Source organism: Dendropsophus ebraccatus, chromosome 3, assembly GCF_027789765.1.
Source record: "Dendropsophus ebraccatus isolate aDenEbr1 chromosome 3, aDenEbr1.pat, whole genome shotgun sequence".
NCBI lineage: Eukaryota > Metazoa > Chordata > Amphibia > Anura > Hylidae > Dendropsophus > Dendropsophus ebraccatus.
The window spans coordinates 59,432,812-59,450,926 of record NC_091456.1 but is presented as its reverse complement, the minus strand read 5'-3'; the positions used below and the strand labels follow the sequence as shown (position 1 = coordinate 59,450,926).

Sequence of the window (18,115 nt, the reverse complement as noted above, 5' to 3'; positions counted from 1 at the left end):
TTCCCGAGTGCCGGCCGCCCTCTGCCGCGTCATCAGCTGCTCAGCCGCGATTGCCCGAGCACAGTTATGCTCAGCCAATAATCGCGGCTGAGCAGCTGATGACGCGGCAGAGGGCGGCCAGCACCTAGTAATTGGCTAAGGGAAGAAGTTCCTGTATGGTCGTGACATCATAAGAACCTGGAAAATGCTGACTGCACACTAGGATCTGGAGTTGCCATGATTACAGCAGCGAAAGGGGCGGACAGATGAGTAATGCCTCGCAAAAACACATCTACTTTCTTGCAAAAACCGCACCAACCCTGTCCTCAGGTTGTGTGTGGTATTACAATTCAACTCCATTCACTTCAAATAGAATTGAGCTGCAAAACCACACCCAAACTGAGGACAGGAATTGTGCTTTTTCTGGAAAAAAGTGATCATGTTTTTTTAGCCTGCATAACCCCTTTAAGAAACCCCTTAAAGCGAATGTATGACTAGGTACATTGCTTTGTGTTTTTTTACTTGAATAGACTGGCGCCGGTATGGTGATGCTGGTCCTTTTTTTAAACCTCCACTTGGTTCCCGTGCACAGTACCGGTCTATTCCCGAGCATTGGCCCTGCATGAAGCACTCTGGGCTGGCCCACCAGCCCCCCAGTGTGGTGAAACCCCCTCCCATCTGTGAAGCAGCTCCATTAGAATCAATGGAGCCACATCACAGAGGGGAGGGGAGATCATCACAATGGGGGCCGGCTGGCCTGCCACCAGTGCTTCATATCAAGCTGGTGCTCGGGAATAGACTGGCGCCTTGCACAGGAACCAGGTGGTGGTGCAAAAAAAGGACCGCGGCACCAGCATTATTATGGCGGCGACAGTCTGTTCATGTAATAGACACAAAGCGATGTACCTAGTGGTACAGCCAACACGGGTCTTATATCCTATAAGAAAATTATTTGCATTTAATAAAACACGTAAGAATAAAACAAAAATATAAAAAAACATTAAACATGATGACTACAGTTAATCCAAAAAGACAAAATCATTGTGTTTATTGATGGTCAGAATCCAGTTGAGTTATCAGTTACATATAATGGATTATTATATTTTCCTGGGAAATATAACTATCTTCCACTAATATCTACTGAAGAAGCACATTGATTTCCTACACCTACAATTATCATTATGCTATTATGCCATGATTCACACAGTACCATTTAACACAGAACACCACATTCATTTTCAGGCAAAGGTAATATGGAATATAAGCACAACTAATGATCACTGTATAGACATAGTCATTAGACTGGGATTTTATCTTTCTTCGAATGGACCAGTAAGATCTGCTTTATGATGTTATTTCACAGGCACATGAAAGGAACGGGGATTCACATCTTTAAGAGTTTTTCTGTGGGATCTTCATGGTAACTGTTTTGACTTCAGTGTAAGCATGTAGGCCATATTCACCCCTATGGTGAGATAATGTCCATTATAACACATAAAATACATAACACATAAAGAGGAAGATTTCAGTAAGATGTTCACATTTAAGGACTCCTTTACACAGAACAATTTACCCAATAGGACGATCTTTGCTGTCAGTGGGAAGAAAACTCAGTCTTAAAGGACAGGTACAGTATATTGCTGTCAGCTAGTCATGGTTCTCACAAGGACCATAAGGCGGCAATGTCTTAGTTAAGGCATGCTCCTTGTTCCCCGGCAGCGAGTGGGTGAGTGCGAGTGGGGCTGCGGGGATCTGCGGGGGGGTTGCCTGGGTGATCGCTAGATTGTCCGGGCAGCCCTTAGAGGATAGCGGCGGTCTCCTATTCCACAGAGCGAAGACAGCAGATTGCTGTTATCCCAGTCGTTTGATTTTCAACATGGTTGAAAGACAAACAACTGCAACATTCAGCCGACATGAACGATATCTGCTGATTGTTGCCTTCTATTCCACGGGACGATTATTGGCCGTAATGGCCAATATTGGCCGCATTCTGCCGATAATGGTTCTGTGAAATAGGGCCAGAATGGTTAACACCTCTCTATTTTTATATAGCTTAACTTTTAGCAATAAAGCACAGTGGTATAGAGATACAGTGTTGTCTGTATAGTGCTGAATATACTGTACATACATGGGAAAATATGACAATACAAATGACAATGATAAAACTCTTTTAAAAGTAGACTGTTCTTTAATGATGTGGCCGAAGAGGTTGTCCAGTTTGGGTTATGAAATCTAGCCAAAACTGGACATCTTCGGCCACATCATTAAGGAATAATAACTTTTAAAGATTTTCAGAATGAGGGTTTTGCATTGTTATTTTTTTAATCATATTTTCCCATGTATATGTTCAGCACTTGATGTAAGACATCACTGCGGCTCAGTATAAATCACCATTGTACACACAACAATACACATTTAGGCTAAGTTCACACACTGTATTTTTTTTTGTAGGTTGCAACAATGGCCATTGTTTACTAACAGTGTTCAGCTGAACTAAAGTGAATAGTATAATGGCCGTAGTGTATACACTACGGCCGTTGTTCACTGTGGCCGCAGAAAATAATTGACATGACTGTTTTCTACGGCCGCAGCTCTTCGAACAGCGGCCGTAGAAAATAGGCAGTGCTCACAGTGTATAGTATGGCTAAGGCTATGTTCCCACACAGTATTTTTGCTCAGTATTTTAGTCAGTATTTTTCAAACAAAACCAGGAGTGGATTGAAAATACAGAAAGGCTATACTCACACACTGTTAAAATTTAGTGGATGGTCGGATGGCCGCAAATAATTGCTGTCATTTTAAAACAATGACCGTTGTTTCGAAATAATGGCCGTTATAATGGCCATCCACTAAATTTCAACAGTGTGCGAACATAGCCTTTCTGTGTTTTTAGATTAGGCAAGGGTCACCGGCACTACAAGTCCTAGGGTCAGGTGGTCGACTTGAAAAATGGTATCCACATCATATGGTGCTACAAGTGGTGCTCAGCTCTCACACATAGTCCATGTATATATTTTAAATGAAGAAATATCTCCAGTGGTCCTGACCATAAAATACACCTCTATTGGATATAAAAACGCAGAGCAGAAGTCCTGAAAATGCTCACTCCCGGCCCACGACCATAGAGAAACGCTTATTCCGGCCTAGAGAAAACTCTGGAGGGTGCAAAAAGGCTCATGGGCCAGGAGTGAGCGTTCTCGGGATTCCAATAAGGGTGTATTTTATAATTAGTGCCGCTGAAGATGTTTCTTCATTAAACAATTTTGAGTGGTCAATCGACTCCTGGTTTTGGTTGAAAAATACTGACCAAAATACTTACCAAAATTCTGTCTGGGAACATAGCCTTACCTTTGAAAGACTATGGACACCTTTGCACTGAATTTGCTTTTATTGTCGATTTTGTTTCTTTATTTTAAAAATGCTTCTTTTCTGATAGATCTTAGGGGGCATTCTCATGTCCGCAAATTTGGAAGGGCTGTAATGGATTTGTTCCCCGCCCAGCATGAAGTGTCAATATCATGTCGGCCGCAGCATTTTAAAACGCTGCAGCACTGTAGTGACAGAGACGCACCATGGGGAACAAATCTATTACATTCCTTCCCCGTACGCAAGGTCTTCAAATTTGCGGATGCAGATGTGTGAATGCCCACTAACTACTCTTCTCCCTTCTGTCAATATTAGAGATAGCAGCAGGGGGGTTGGGTAAAAAGGTTGTACACAGCAGATCAGAGTGTGGAGAGGCTTACAGGAAGGCATCACATTTAAACCTTAATAACTTACATTTCACGTCCATTTCCTGACATCTTAAACCCTCCAAATGGGCACTGAGGGGACATGGCACTGTAGCAATTTATCCTGTAAAATAAAAATATTTTTGTCTATAAGTATATAAAATGCCAGATAATCAGGTTACTTTTACCTGTTACTACATCTACGCACATCATCTATTATAATAATTCATTATAGGATTGCAGTACAGATAGGCACCTACACAAACACTAAAAATAACGCATGCAAACACTGAAAAATCAATAATAATCTGTTCTCCGAGCAGAGGACACTTTGAGCGGCTATACTGCAATTACCTTTGACTCACTGATTAATCTTATGCTGCGTTTACACGGAACGATTATTGTGCGAATTTGCACGATAACGATCGAATTCGAACGATAATCGTATGTGTAAACGCAGTGAACGATCAAACGATGAGTGAGAAATCGTCCATTTTGATCTTACAACATGTTCTTAAATCGTCATTCATATAAAATTTGCAGATCGTTCCATGTAAACAGTCGTTCACAGATTTAACCTATGTGCGAGACAGGCTTAAGCGATCGCAAAACAAATTTTAAACTAAAGTCTAAACGCTGATAAAAAAAAAATGTTACTTCGAAATCTTTCATCGCACGATCGGGCAAATTATCGCTACGTGTAAACCCAGCATTAGACTCATCTGGATTTTGTCAAAACGTTGGCCACAGCTGACCCTGGACCAAACATCCGATGGCTAACTGAATCTGGTACAGTGAGTAACATATGCACACATCAGTCCTCTGCTGATCAATATCTGCACCGCTATTTACTGGTGGTACACAACTAGTGGCTGTTTCATTTTCATTGTACTCTATGCTTCAACACCTCTGGACCCCTGATGACGTCATTGACATGGGTGACAGAAAAAAGTAGGGTGAGGGTGACAGTACTATTACTGACAGGACTAGCTATGCCAATATTGATAATACAGTGTTAAACACTAGCCTGTATTTCTTTGTTGATATCGTTGTACTGTTTAGTATTTAAGAATTGGCTCAGGAGTTGTTCATATTATTATTGTATCACATTTGTATGGTAACCCTTTCTCTATATCCATTGGAGGATGGACCCAAGTTGACTGACTGACGGTGCTCTATGACTCTCTGATATAGAGAGTGGTAGGTACTGATTCCTTCAGAGATATTTTCAATTGTCTATACCTATATATGTTGTTTTGTTTTCTTATATTTTATTATTTGTCTCAATAAAAGCTATGTTTTATGCATTTCCCTTCTCATGCTACCTTTTTCATTATAAGGCTATGCTCACACTACGTTTTACAGCGTCTGCTGAATGGCAACAGATGTTGTTAAACTGCTGGCAGCCACGCTGCATTTAGCCTGTTCCTGCAGCCGATACTTCTGTATTGGCTGAGGGGAAAGTTCATATTTTACTATTGATTTGACCGTCGGGTGTGACTGCAAATCAATTAGCCATTCACTCCCATGTAATGCACGGCCGCAGCACATTACATTGTGTGAACAGATATAAATAATAGGCAGGTTCATTATTTTGACACCCGTTCTAAATAATGATATGTAAACACAGCGGGTGGCATTGCATTGACTTCAATGCAATGCCGCCCCTGCAGTAAAGAGTGGACGCTGATTCCATTGCAATCAGCGTCCGTTCTTTACTGCAGAATTATGTTGTGTATTTTTGCCCTGTCAGTCCTAGTCCTGATTTTAGTTACAAATTCTGAACAAAATACTAACAGAAACACTGACCAAAATACAGTGTACTCAACTAAAAACAAAACAACGGAAAGGAGAACAATTCAGCTTTATCAATACTCCAAGGCTATGTTCACACGCAGTAAAATAGAAGCAAAATACAACAGTTAAATTGGTATAAAATGCAGCCATATTTTAAATCTAATAATGTGCAACCTTAAAATCTGTGGAAAAATGTCAGTCTGTGATCATTTATAAGAGCTGTCATTATTAAAAAAAAGAAGGCAGTTTTTCATTTTAAAAAACATTGGGAACATACTGTAGCCTTTTGGTTAGTATTTGTAGCCAACATCAGGAGTGGAACTGACCAGGAAGAATTATAGTGGAAAGATTTGCAGTTTCTGTGTTTTCAACCCACTGACCAGAAGACTAAGCAAAATACTGTGTGTGAACATAGCTTTATGTAGCACATTATTAGGCTATGTTCCCACAATGTATTTTCATACGAAATAACAGACGTTATTTTACAATGATGGCCGTCAATCATGATCTTTATTAACGGCCTACATTATCAAACAACGGCCATTATTTTGTGTAAAAAAGACGTTGTGGAAAAATAGCCTTGTTTAATAATGACAGCAGTAAATAATCATGATCATTATTGATGGCCGTCATTAATAAAAAAAAAAACAACAGCCATTACTTTAAAAACAACAGCTGTAATTTTTGCAATAAAAAGACATGGTGGAAACTTACCCGTAGAATTAAAAAACTACAACGTTTTATACCTATTTAGCGATTTTGCTTTTATTTTGCTGTGTGTGAACATTTTTATAAAGGTCACGAGTATAGTCTTGCGTCAAATGACAGTAACAGGTTAAAATTTGTCAGCTTATAAAGCGGCCAGGAATTCTTCATAACCAGATTTGATGGGCGTAGAAGGAGAACTGATGACTGACACTAGAGGGGGTTATTGGGTTTGTTTTATATAAAAGTGTATAATTGGCTGTGATGGCTGTTCTTGAATGAAGGCTGGATATTACAGAAAGACCTAATGGTATCTATGGTTAACCTCACAGCTATCTGTTGGCAGCTTCACTCAACTCTTACGACTCTGGGAAAATATGTGACCTCCTAACATTATCATAAAGCAAACAATTGAGGTCCTTTCAGGTTCCAGTTCTCAATAGTGGCCAAATAAAATTAAAGGAAACTTTCATAAACTACATTCATTTGCACAGAACTTGCCTTAAACCATGTGCTGTGTATGTAGACTAACTTACATGTAATTCTTCAACAAATGGGAATTCACTGTTACTGTACTGGACAGGGGTTGGGGCAACTTGAACCAGCACCAGTTGGGTGGTCCCACTTTAATTATTTTATATCTAGCCTCGTTCTTAACTCCTATAACTCAAGCGCAATATATAAACCGCTAATAAACCATCAAATAAATAATTCAGGTGCATTTGAAGGGGTATGCCAGTGAAAATCTTTTTCTCCCAAAACAACTTTTTTTTCAGAAAATTATATAGATTTTTAACTTATTTATATTTAAAAATCTAAAGTCTTCCCATACTTATCAGCTGCTTTATGTCCTGCAGGAAATGTTGTTTTCTTTTCAGTCTGACACAGTGCTCTCTGCTGCCACCTCTGTCCGAGACAGGAACTGTCCAGAGCAGCAGGAGATTGCCATAGAAAACCTTTCCTGCTCTGGACAGTTCCTGTCTCGGCCAGAGATGTCAGCAGAGAGCACTGCCAGACTGAAAATAAAACATTTCCTGCAGGACATACAGCAGCTGATAAATATGGGAAGACTTGAGATTTTTAAATAGAAATAAATTACAAATCTATATAACTTTCTGAAACCAGTTGATTTGAAAGAAAAAGATTTTCGTTGGACAACCCCTGGCCATATGCAAGAAAATACTAATGGCCGAACCTGCATGCTCATTCACTGCTCCATTCGATCTCTATAAATATTCCTAACTCTGCTGATTACGGCACTCAGCAATGTAGGGAAGCCGTATAGAGAATAAATGAAGTGGTGACTGTGCATGTCCGGCCTGCTCCATTCATTTGGGACTCAGCATCGGCGGCAGGGTGGTAGCATTGATCAGCTTGTGTCTGCTTCACATTTTTTTTTTTTTTTTTTTTAAAGTCAAGAAAGAAAGAGATTTTTAATCAGGCTAGCCAAATGTAATGTGAACAATCCATAAACAGAACACTCTACAATTATATTTATTTCTAACAGCCATTAAAGGGGATATCCAGCACTCCAAAAACATGGCCACTTTCTTCCAGAGACAGCCCCACTCTTGTCTCCAGCTTGGGCGGGGTTTCGCTGCTCAGTTCCATTGAAGTGAATGGAGTTTAATTGCAAACCATACCTGAACTGGAGACAAGAGTCGTGTCGTCTCTGAAAGTAAGTGACCATGTTTTCGTAGCACTGGATAACCCCTTTAAACATATTCTACAAACAAACCTTTTTAGGTAGGCCTATAATATCTCAGTGTCCCTTAGAATTACAAGCCATTTATTGTCAGGGCAGGAGGAGCACTTGACAGACAATAGCTATTACTACTGCACGGCTGTCTCTTGATGCTGTGTAAGTAGACAATACATTGGATTGGAGAAACTGCTGTGATTTTACCAACCAATCTGCACAAACAGGGGAAAACCATCTGCTTCTCACCCCTACTATAGGGCCGAATTCATAGGAAACCATTTCACATACCAGCTTATTTTTATAGGAAAAAAACCATAAACATATATACATATAGAAGGCATACAAACCTTATGCAGATATTGCCCATATATATATATATATATATATATATATATATATATATATATATATATTTATCTGTGTAAAACAAAAACTGCTGCATGTTGTGAATTAATTTTAATAGAGTTTGTTAAGATATGAAAGCTGAGATGTAATTGGTCATAATGGGCAAATCCCAGCACTTATTGTTTTACACATTGATAAATCTGGGCCATTGCCACTGCAAGGAAACAGGATAAATCCACAGAAACTCTGTGAATCCCTATGTTACGCACTGTTCCTTAAAGGAGAAGTCCGGCCAAAACAATTTTTTAATATGTTATTACTTACGGAAAGTTAGACAAATTTCTAATGTACATTAATTATGGGAAATGCACATATATGGCTATTTCCCTTAATTTAGTAGATCAGGGAGACTTCAGATTCTCTAAAAAGAGATGACGTCACGAAGCGGGGGTGTAATTACAATGGATCGCCTACAGGGGCGCACTATATATAGAAGTTAATAAGTACCATTGACATCTATATATAGTGCGCCCCTGCTGGTCACTCCATTGAAATTACAATGGATGTGTATGTGTATGTAATACAGTATACAGTGTTTTTGATTGAATACATTTATGGAATACTTTGGGGAGCAAGTGTCCTTGCTCCCCAAAGTATTCCATAAGTGTAATCAATCAGTACATAACAGTAAGCACGCCGCCGCCGCCACCGAACGGCCGCCGCTACCGAACGCCCGCCGAACCGCCGTTCTGGACTAACCTCAACCACTATTCTCACCAGAGAGAGTAGTAGCTGGGTTCTATCGCCGCTGCCGCCGCCGCTAATGCTGCTGCTGATCGCTGAATCCCCACCCGGCCGCCGCTCTCCGATCACGCATGCCGGCCGGGGACACCAGGAAGCACCAGGAGCCGGCATGCGTGATCGGAGAGCGGCGGCCGGGCGGGGATTCAGCGATCACATAGAGTAAAGTTTGGAAGTAGGAGGAGGGGGGAGCGGAGGGGGATGAGAGCAGCATTAGCGGTGGCGGCGGCGGCGGCGATAGAACCCAGCTACTACTCTCTCTGATGAGAGTAGTAGTTGAGCGTAGTCCAGAGCGGCTGTTTGGCGGGCGTTCGTTAGCGGTGGGCGTTCGGTGGCGGCAGCGGCGTGCTTACTGTTATGTACTGATTGATTACATTTATGGAATACTTTGGGGAGCAAGGACACTTGCTCCCCAAAGTATTCCATAAATGTATTCAATCAAAAACACTGTATACTGTATTACATACACATACACATCCATTGTAATTTCAATGGAGTGTCCAGCAGGGGCGCACTATATATAGAAGTCAATGGTACTCATTGACTTCTATATATAGTGCGCCCCTGCAGGCGATCCATTGTAATTACACCCCCGGTTTGTGACGTCATCTCTTTTTAGAGAATCTGAAGTCTCCCTGATCTACTAAATTAAGGGAAATAGCCATATATGTGCATTTCCCATAATTAATGTACATTAGAAATTTGTCTAACTTTCCGTAAGTAATAACATATTAAAAAATAGTTTTGGCCGGAGTTGTCCTTTAAGTGCACCAGGCTTAACATTAATATTATCTGGGATAATATCCTTCTGTATCTGAATATTCAAAATAAGTGATTGTATTTTGTATAGCTAGCACAGTCACCTGTACATCAGGGGTCAAACACTATATATACCTTCTATTATTGCCTTTACTAACGTTATTGTGAGATAAATATTATGGACGGGCTATGAAGAGATTACTTTAGCAGCTGCTGCAATGTAACATTAGAGGCCAAGCCTGGAATGAACTTGTAGTCTTTCAGTTTGCCCTTGTATAGTTCCCTTCCTAGTGTACACCTAAAATACACCTTTCTGTCCTCATAGATGAGTAGAGCTATGGTAGATAATATATAGTTTTACACTATACACTGTAATGATATCATGCTGCACCTATGCAGTTCTCACTACAACTAAGCTACTACTTGAGCTATCACTACAACTAACATACAGCATGGTATTATAACAGTAGTGTGAACTGTGCATAACAGGTCCTAATGAGGCCTCACTCACTGCCATGTAAATCCTATGCTTATTGTTAAGTACAGTATGTTGCAGGATCACAATAATTTACAGTTTGCCTGAATGATGTGTCTAGAGTTAAAACATTTGCACCCCTAGTGTTTTTCAGTGCCTTACTCGAGAAGCGTGTGTAACTTAGTTATAAAGGTACATGGCTTGTAGTGTGACAATGTGAACCAATTTGTTTGGTACAAAATATTGCTATAATGTAAACCAACCAATTGGGGGGACTTCATGTTCCTACACTCTAACTGGGAACTCAGCCAGCTCTTTCCCCCTTGCACAATGTGGAATTCTCCTGTGGGTGTAGTGGGTGGGGTGATAGTCAAGATGGTGTAATGAGAGCTATATAGAGTTGACTGAACTCCCAGCTAGAGTGTACAGCAGGAAGCCCAGTATGGGATGTACACTAGAAAGAAAGTTCGCTATGAAAATAACAAAGCAGACAGTTTACATAAATTACAGAAGGAAAGCATGAAAGACCACAAAAAGGCAGTAGAATAACTTTACCAACATATGCTCAAATATTATTTGAAAATAGGTTTTATCAGTGTAAAACTAATTTGAGATGCGCCAAATTTAAAGGGGTAAAAAATTAATAAAACAACGGTTTTATTGTTACCAGAATATACAGATTTGTAAATTACTTCTATTTGAAAAAAAAAAACAAAAAAACTTCTAGTACTTATTAGCTAATATTGGAAAGAATACACCACTTCCTGTAGGGCATGTAGCAGCTGATAAGTATTGGAAGACTTGGTTTTGACACCAGTGGATTTAAAAACCTTTTTGTTTCTTCTGGAGCTCCCCTTTCACAAATACCATAGGGGGGGGGGGGGATACATTTAGTGCGTTTTTGGGCTGACTAGTCTAAGTTTACACTAATCCTAAAGTATGCGAATACTAAAGTATTAGATTATTATTAGCAAATCTGCCCCAGCAAACTAGAAAAAAATCTAATGGAGCGTTTATTAACTGGTATCCAGAGGAGCATTTTTCTGATTTGGGGAGAAGGCAGCACTATAAACGTAGTACTGTGCTGTATTGTACTACTTAGCATTGACAATATCTCCTTGATCTCTCACGTGGAAAATTACTTACCAGACAGTCCCTGCTTGAAGAGCAGTGGATATAGTCATTGCTTTGTCAAGGTCTTTGGTGAAAACTCCTGCCGCTAGTCCGTACGTGGTGTTGTTTGCTCTCTTAATCACTTCATCAATAGTTTTGAATGACATTATTTGCTGTACAGGCCCAAATATCTGTTGGCATGAAATATAAAGTATTGGTATCAGCAAAAGGAATGTATAAAATCCTACATGAAAAACTATTAAAGGGAAACTATTAGCAAGTTAGACGGCTCTAACCTGCTGATAGCCCCCTATGGTGCCTGGGACGCTGAGGAGGAAGCAGCCACACATAGGCTATGTTCCCACAATGTCTTTTTTATGTGAAAAATGTCTGTCTTTTAATAAAGACGGATGTTATTAATGATCATGATATATACAAAATATACAGAAACCTTTAAATAAAACAAGAAAATATATCACTTGACTTTTCGTAACATTCAATAGAAGAGCCCATTTTCTTGTATTAGTCCATATCAGCTACCAAAATTGAATATAACTGTTCTCCAGATCAATGATCTATTGACATCTCAAAATAATTTTGTCTCAAAACCCTTTTAGCTATGATAGCAATGGTTACTGCTAGTTCTTTTTTTTAATTTGCTTGTTTACTTAATGTTGACCTATAAAACACACCTACCAAGATTGCATACTGTTCATGCTCGTCCCATGTACTAGGAGCATCATCCTTGTCATTAGCTTAAAGTGACACTGTCACCCCCTTGGGCATTCTGACATCTCTACACAGGTGGAAAGGGTAAATTTGGCAGTTTTCATACCTTATTTTATATCATACGTCATGGTGCTTGTTCAAGTAAAAAGTGATCTTTTATCAACTGCAGACTGTGTTAAGTGGGTGGGGCCTCGTGGCAATAGCACCACTTAACCCCGCCCACCGTGCCATGTTGGCCCCCTAGACCTTTAGGCCAGCCTGTTCCAATGGCCGACAAGGGGGCAAAAAGGAGGTGACAGTGTCACTTTAAGCTTATGTGTTTACACATACATTGTAAAAATGATGGCAGTTTTTATTGGACGGCCACCATTTAACGACAAATACCGTTTTTTAAATCTAACAGCCGCAATAATACAAATAATGGCAGTTGTTTTACAATAACGGATGCTATTTGTTGTTAAATGGTGACCATCCAAGAAAAATTATGATGGTGTGTCAACATAGCCTTTCTATGTTTTATCTTTTTACCATGAGGCTTTGTTCTCACAACTTATTTCTTAGGCAACCCCCCCCCCCCCCCCAAAAAAAAAGGTCAGTTGTTTGATATGACAGCTGTAATTAATAATCATGATCATTATTTACGGTCACCATTATAAAATAACAGCCGTTGTTTAACCCCTTAGCGACCCATGACGTACCTGATACGTCATGGTGCCGTGGGGGGAGTTCAGAGGGGGGTCCCGCCGGGACCCTGCTCTGAACGGCGCCCCTCCCGGCTGTGATCTGCAGCCGAGGAGCACCTCTATTAGCCGGTGCGGGTCCCGTTGCCGCGCCGGCTAATTAAGCAAACCTGACAGCTGCATTGAAGTGCTTCAGACCTCACGTCCCTGGTGTCTAGTGGTGATGCGATGCGGGGGAGATCCATTCTTCTGGCCGGCCCGGGCCTCAGTGTCGCAATGACGCTGATCTCGGCTCGGCAATAGATTGCTATGGCCTGCAGCAGGCCAAAGCAATCTATGAAAGATCTAATCGATCTTTGCTGTGTATATACACAGCATTGATCTCTATGAGAGAGCAGTGCTGTGTATATACAAGTCCCCCAGGGGGACTTTTAGGTCAATTAAAAAAAAAAGTGAAAAAGTGTTTTTATTAATAAAAAATCCCCTCCCCTAATAAAAGTCCAAATCACCCCCCTTTTCCCATTTTATAAATAAAAATAAATAAATAAATAAACATGTTTGCTATCGCCGCGTGCGTAATCGCCCGAACTATTAATTAATCACATTCCTGATCTCGCACGGTAAACGGCGTCAGCGCAAAAAAATCCCAAAGTGCAAAATTCCGCATTTTTGGTCGCATCAAATCCAGAAAAAATTTAATAAAAAGTGATCAAAAAGTCGTATATGCGCAATCCAGATACCAATAGAAAGAACACATCATGGCGCAAAAATTGACACCTCACACAGCCCCATAGAGCAAAGGATAAAAGCGCTATAAGCATGGGAATGGAGCGATTTTAAGGAACATATATTTGTTAACAATGGTTTGAATTTTTTAAAAGCCATCAGATAATATAAAAGTTATACATGTTATATATCGTTGTAATCATAACAACTTGAGGAACATGCATAACAAGTCAGTTTTACCATAGGGTAAACGGCGTAAATGCAAAACTCCCCAAAATCATAACAAATTCCTTTTTTTTCAATTTGACAGCACAAATGATTTTTTTCCGGTTTCGCAGCATGTGTTATGGAAAAATAATGCATGTCATTGCAAAGTACAATTGGTTTCGCAAAAAATAAGCGCTCATATAAGTCTCTAGGTGAAAAAATGCAAGCACTATGGACTTTTAAACATAAAATGGAAAAAGCAAAAGCGCAAAAACAAAAATTGGCTTTGACCTTAAGGAGTTAAAAACGACAGCTGTTGTTTTATCTAAAAACTCGTAGTGGGAATAAAACCTAAACTGGGTTTTTATCTATAACTTTTATAAGGTCTGTGTTTCAACATTTTACATTCTGATTGCATGTTTAATTATATTATTTTATAGCATTATACACTAGCTATTCTAATCAAGTGCCAGCAATGCATCTTAGTAAGTGGCAATCTGCTCTGCTTCATAGATGAGGGTCTTTAGTGGGTAACCCCCTCTCTATAACGTTTACATGGCCTAACAGAAACAATGCTGTAGCCAATGCTCTCTGACTCTAGCAATGGGTATAGCATTAGTTATATGTGGGGGAGATTTATCAAACATGGTGTAAAGTGAAACTGGCTCAGTTGCCCCTAGCAACCAATCAGATTCCACCTTTCATTCCTCACAGACTCTTTGGAAAATGAAAGGTGGAATCTGATTGGTTGCTAGGGGCAACTGAGCAAGTTTCACTTTACTCCATGTTTGATAAATCTCCCCTAGAGCTGAGCACTCATTACAGCTATGTCATCCCCTGCTACCGTCTAACTCTATTATCAGTCTATGGACAGCGCATATCACTATGGGTAGGGGCAGCATTTGAATTTTGATTTTCTTACAGAATGAGCCAAATTATAGTAATGAAACAAATTGAAGAATTGACTAAAATAGATGGAAATACTATTTAGATAATGCTCCCATAACTACATAGTAGTAGGATAAGCAGCAAAGCAACTATTTGTCTTTGGAAAGAAAGAGAGGATTCACTTAATTTACTGCACGCACCTCTTCTTTGGCAATCCGCATATCATCCTTAACATTTGAGAAGACTGTAGGCTGGATAAAGAACCCTTTATCACCCCAAGCGCCTCCTCCACATTCCAGTTTAGCTCCTTCCTTCTTCCCACTTTCAATTAACTCAAGAATTCGGTCATATTGCTCTTTGTCGATCTGAAATATAGAATTATGAGGAATTCATGATATTTTATGCATTTTCAGCCAGACAAAGTTATCGCATCTGACCATATGATTACAGCATTATAACACAAACCGTTGAAAGTTGCTTTTTCTATACATTTAGGTAACAGAGCTGACAGTACAGTAAGTTGTACATCAGGATTTCTGGTCATGTCATTCACTCTACAATTACACAATACCTATGGTGATGGTATTAGTTCCAGTTTAACACAAGAGCTAACAAAGTATATACTTGTTTTTCATCACGATCTCACATTACTTTTTCCAGCTTTTTTTTTTTAACTTGTTTATCCTGTAACTTGAGCCAAACTCCATAATAAAGAATCCAGACCCCAGATAATGAGAATGGCTATAAAAAGCTTTACGCTTGGCTGAAATACAAGTGGAATTAAATTGGTAAGCCTTGTGCCTTTCTTCTGTCATACATGTTGTGTAGTCAATTCCCTTACAGGTTTTAGTTGGATGTGTATCTGCACAATGTAATTAATGATAATGTAATAGAACACTGATTTCTACTGTATATTAATTCACACAACACAGTTAGAGAATTTATCAGCTCAGCTGAATAGCATTTCATTGTCTACAGGGCAACACGGTACTATACTATTGTCTACAGGGATACAGAAGTTAATTATTTAGTAATTTAGTTCTTCCAACTACAGAAAGCCAATGCCATAGTTAAAGGGGTATTTCCATCTCAATGATCATTGTTAAAGGGGAACTATCAGCAGGTTAGACAAATCTAACTTTCTGATAGCCCCAAATTGTGCAGGAGACGACGAGGATGAAGGTATGTCTCTTATTTTCACACTCTTCTGTTCCGTAAGACTGTTAGGGCCTGGGGGTGGATTGGTACGGTGCTCCAGAGGTCTTACTGGACCATGGAGTAAGTTACTAAGTGCATGGGAACAACGCAGAGAGACATACCTTCATCCTCTGGGTTTCCTGTGCTGAGAAAGTCTCACGCTAGAGATGGAACGCGTGGGGTTCCTTTGACCTCGACATGGACCCCTTCTACTGGTGACACAGATATCTGAGCTCATATCTGGCTTTATTATATTTTTGCTCTGCCTTTTAGCTTACATGTTTTTTGCTATCCCTGTTTTGTGTCCATCAGGCCATAGATCTGGTAACTTGACTATATTTATTTATGTGCATTGACCCTGCTGTATCTAGTTTGGACCACTACAATTATCTTTAGAAGGGGTAGACTATGTCTATCATACATGGTCCTTTGTTTGTTGTGTTAGTTTTTAAATAATTTTACTTTGTCTGTCTTGCATTTGTAGTTTTTGTACTAATAAAGATATATTGTCTATACCTCAGGATGCAGTATTTATATATTCTTTGTAGATGTGCCACTCATGTTTATATGACATGGTTTTTTCTCTTTTTCTTTGTAGTATAATCATTTATCATGTCATATTAGGTTGAGCACCCAGTCTATTTATTTCTTTATTTATATATTGAGTAGTGCCTTGTCCGTTCTTGCATCCTGTGCTGGGGGCTGTCAGCAGGTTACATTTTTTCCAACCTACTAATAGTTCCCCCTTAAATTTTTAGAGATTGTGAAGTTAAATATTTTTGCAAATTTATTATTTTAGCAAACTTACCTCCTACTCCTGATATGCTTCTCTTTCCCTTCCAATGTTGACATCTCATTGCTGGCAGTTCTAATGTGCCTTGCTAAAACCTATACATTTTTTAATTTTTATTTTTGTATATTCAATTTAAAGATCCCTTCAAGCGACAAAAATTAGTATGAAAAAAAAAATAAAAAAAAAATTAATAGATTAAACAGGCACCCACTGCTCTGTTGAGCAGGGGGCACCTGGTTAAATGCTCACACCAACTTCTCAGCTGAATGCCTAAAAGTGACTCTTGTAATCGATCACTATTACCAAAATATACCTCCCTCATAGCACCCAGGGAAAGGCAAGTTCATGTGATGCAACTGCCTTCCCAGGATTTTCATCAGGAATAAGCTCTCCTGTATGACCCTGCCCGGTAAAACCTCTTTGTAGCTAATAAATATGTGTGCACCTACTCTTAATGTGATGTGAGGCTACACACAAATTTGCGCCACATTTATAATGTGCCTACAACACTTTTCACATTTCAGTAGACAAGGGGTTTCGCTTAAAAGGAGAAAGCTTGGAGGGAAGGGAAAGTGGCTTAAAGGGAACCCATCATCACTTTCATGCAGCCTAAACCATGAGTCATAAGGCTTTCCCCATTGGCTTCTCCATATTTCACTGACCTTGATTGATAGATCACTTCAAATTTGGGTGTAAAGAAATATTGATTCCTCAGGGCTGGCAGATGCCAAAGTGGACTGCCCTTATGGCTTGAAGTCCAGGCAGCATGAAAGTGATCACAGGTTCACTTTCAATTGCTCCAAAATTTTGGCGTGAAATTTTGACTGCCTGATCTAAGTTTACACTGACAAAATAAATCTGCCACTAGAACAAGAACATTTTGACAGGTTTGCTCAATACTATCTGCCACATATGTCTGTGAGATATACATGATTGGTATTAACTGTTTAATAGTCCACTTTTCTAGAGGAATATTTGTTTCATACTGAACGTATACTGGGTAAAAAGGTTGATCAAAATGGAAGGAAAAAAGGATGTAGTTGTTTTTTGCTTTAGAGCATAATCCTCAGGCATCTGGGAACTAAAAGAGGGACATCTTGTCTATATTTACAATTGAAAGGAGACTTTAAGCTTTTCTGTTGAATATCATAGTCTGACTTAGACGCCTACTGGAATAAAGGCCAAGCGAGGGCATTCATACTGCAAACTCTCCGCTGCTCTCATGGACAACAGGCTCAGGGTTCCATTGTATAATCTCTTTAGGCTAAAATATAGGCGTCTTATCTTTTTTTTTTATTTGTAAAAAGATGTGCACACCAGAATTCTATTTGGTAACAGTTCAAGCGGTATGTTTAATCATGTGTCAAGGCCAAGGACTGAAAACAACACCTTGGAGTCTTGCCAAGAACTAGACTAGTTATTTTCTTGTGCATTTTGATCCTTAGGCATAGAAAGCCTGGGAACCTGGCAAATTCTCATAACACTGAT

The 18,115-nt window shown here is 39.5% G+C and overlaps 1 protein-coding gene across 1 annotated transcript in view; it reads right to left on the bottom strand.

Annotated features, from left to right (window-relative positions):
• Positions 1-998: 998 nt before the first annotated feature.
• The window catches only part of ALDH1A1 (aldehyde dehydrogenase 1 family member A1), a 32,331-nt gene continuing 15,214 nt past the window's right edge, over positions 999-18,115 (bottom strand). The window contains exons 10-13 of the mRNA XM_069961847.1: positions 14,838-15,002; positions 11,441-11,598; positions 3,760-3,834; positions 999-1,444 (exon numbers count right to left, since the gene is read on the bottom strand). Coding sequence (XP_069817948.1) covers positions 1,372-1,444; positions 3,760-3,834; positions 11,441-11,598; positions 14,838-15,002 — 471 coding nt within the window. The 3' untranslated portion in view covers positions 999-1,371. The remainder of the gene's footprint in view (positions 1,445-3,759; positions 3,835-11,440; positions 11,599-14,837; positions 15,003-18,115) is intronic.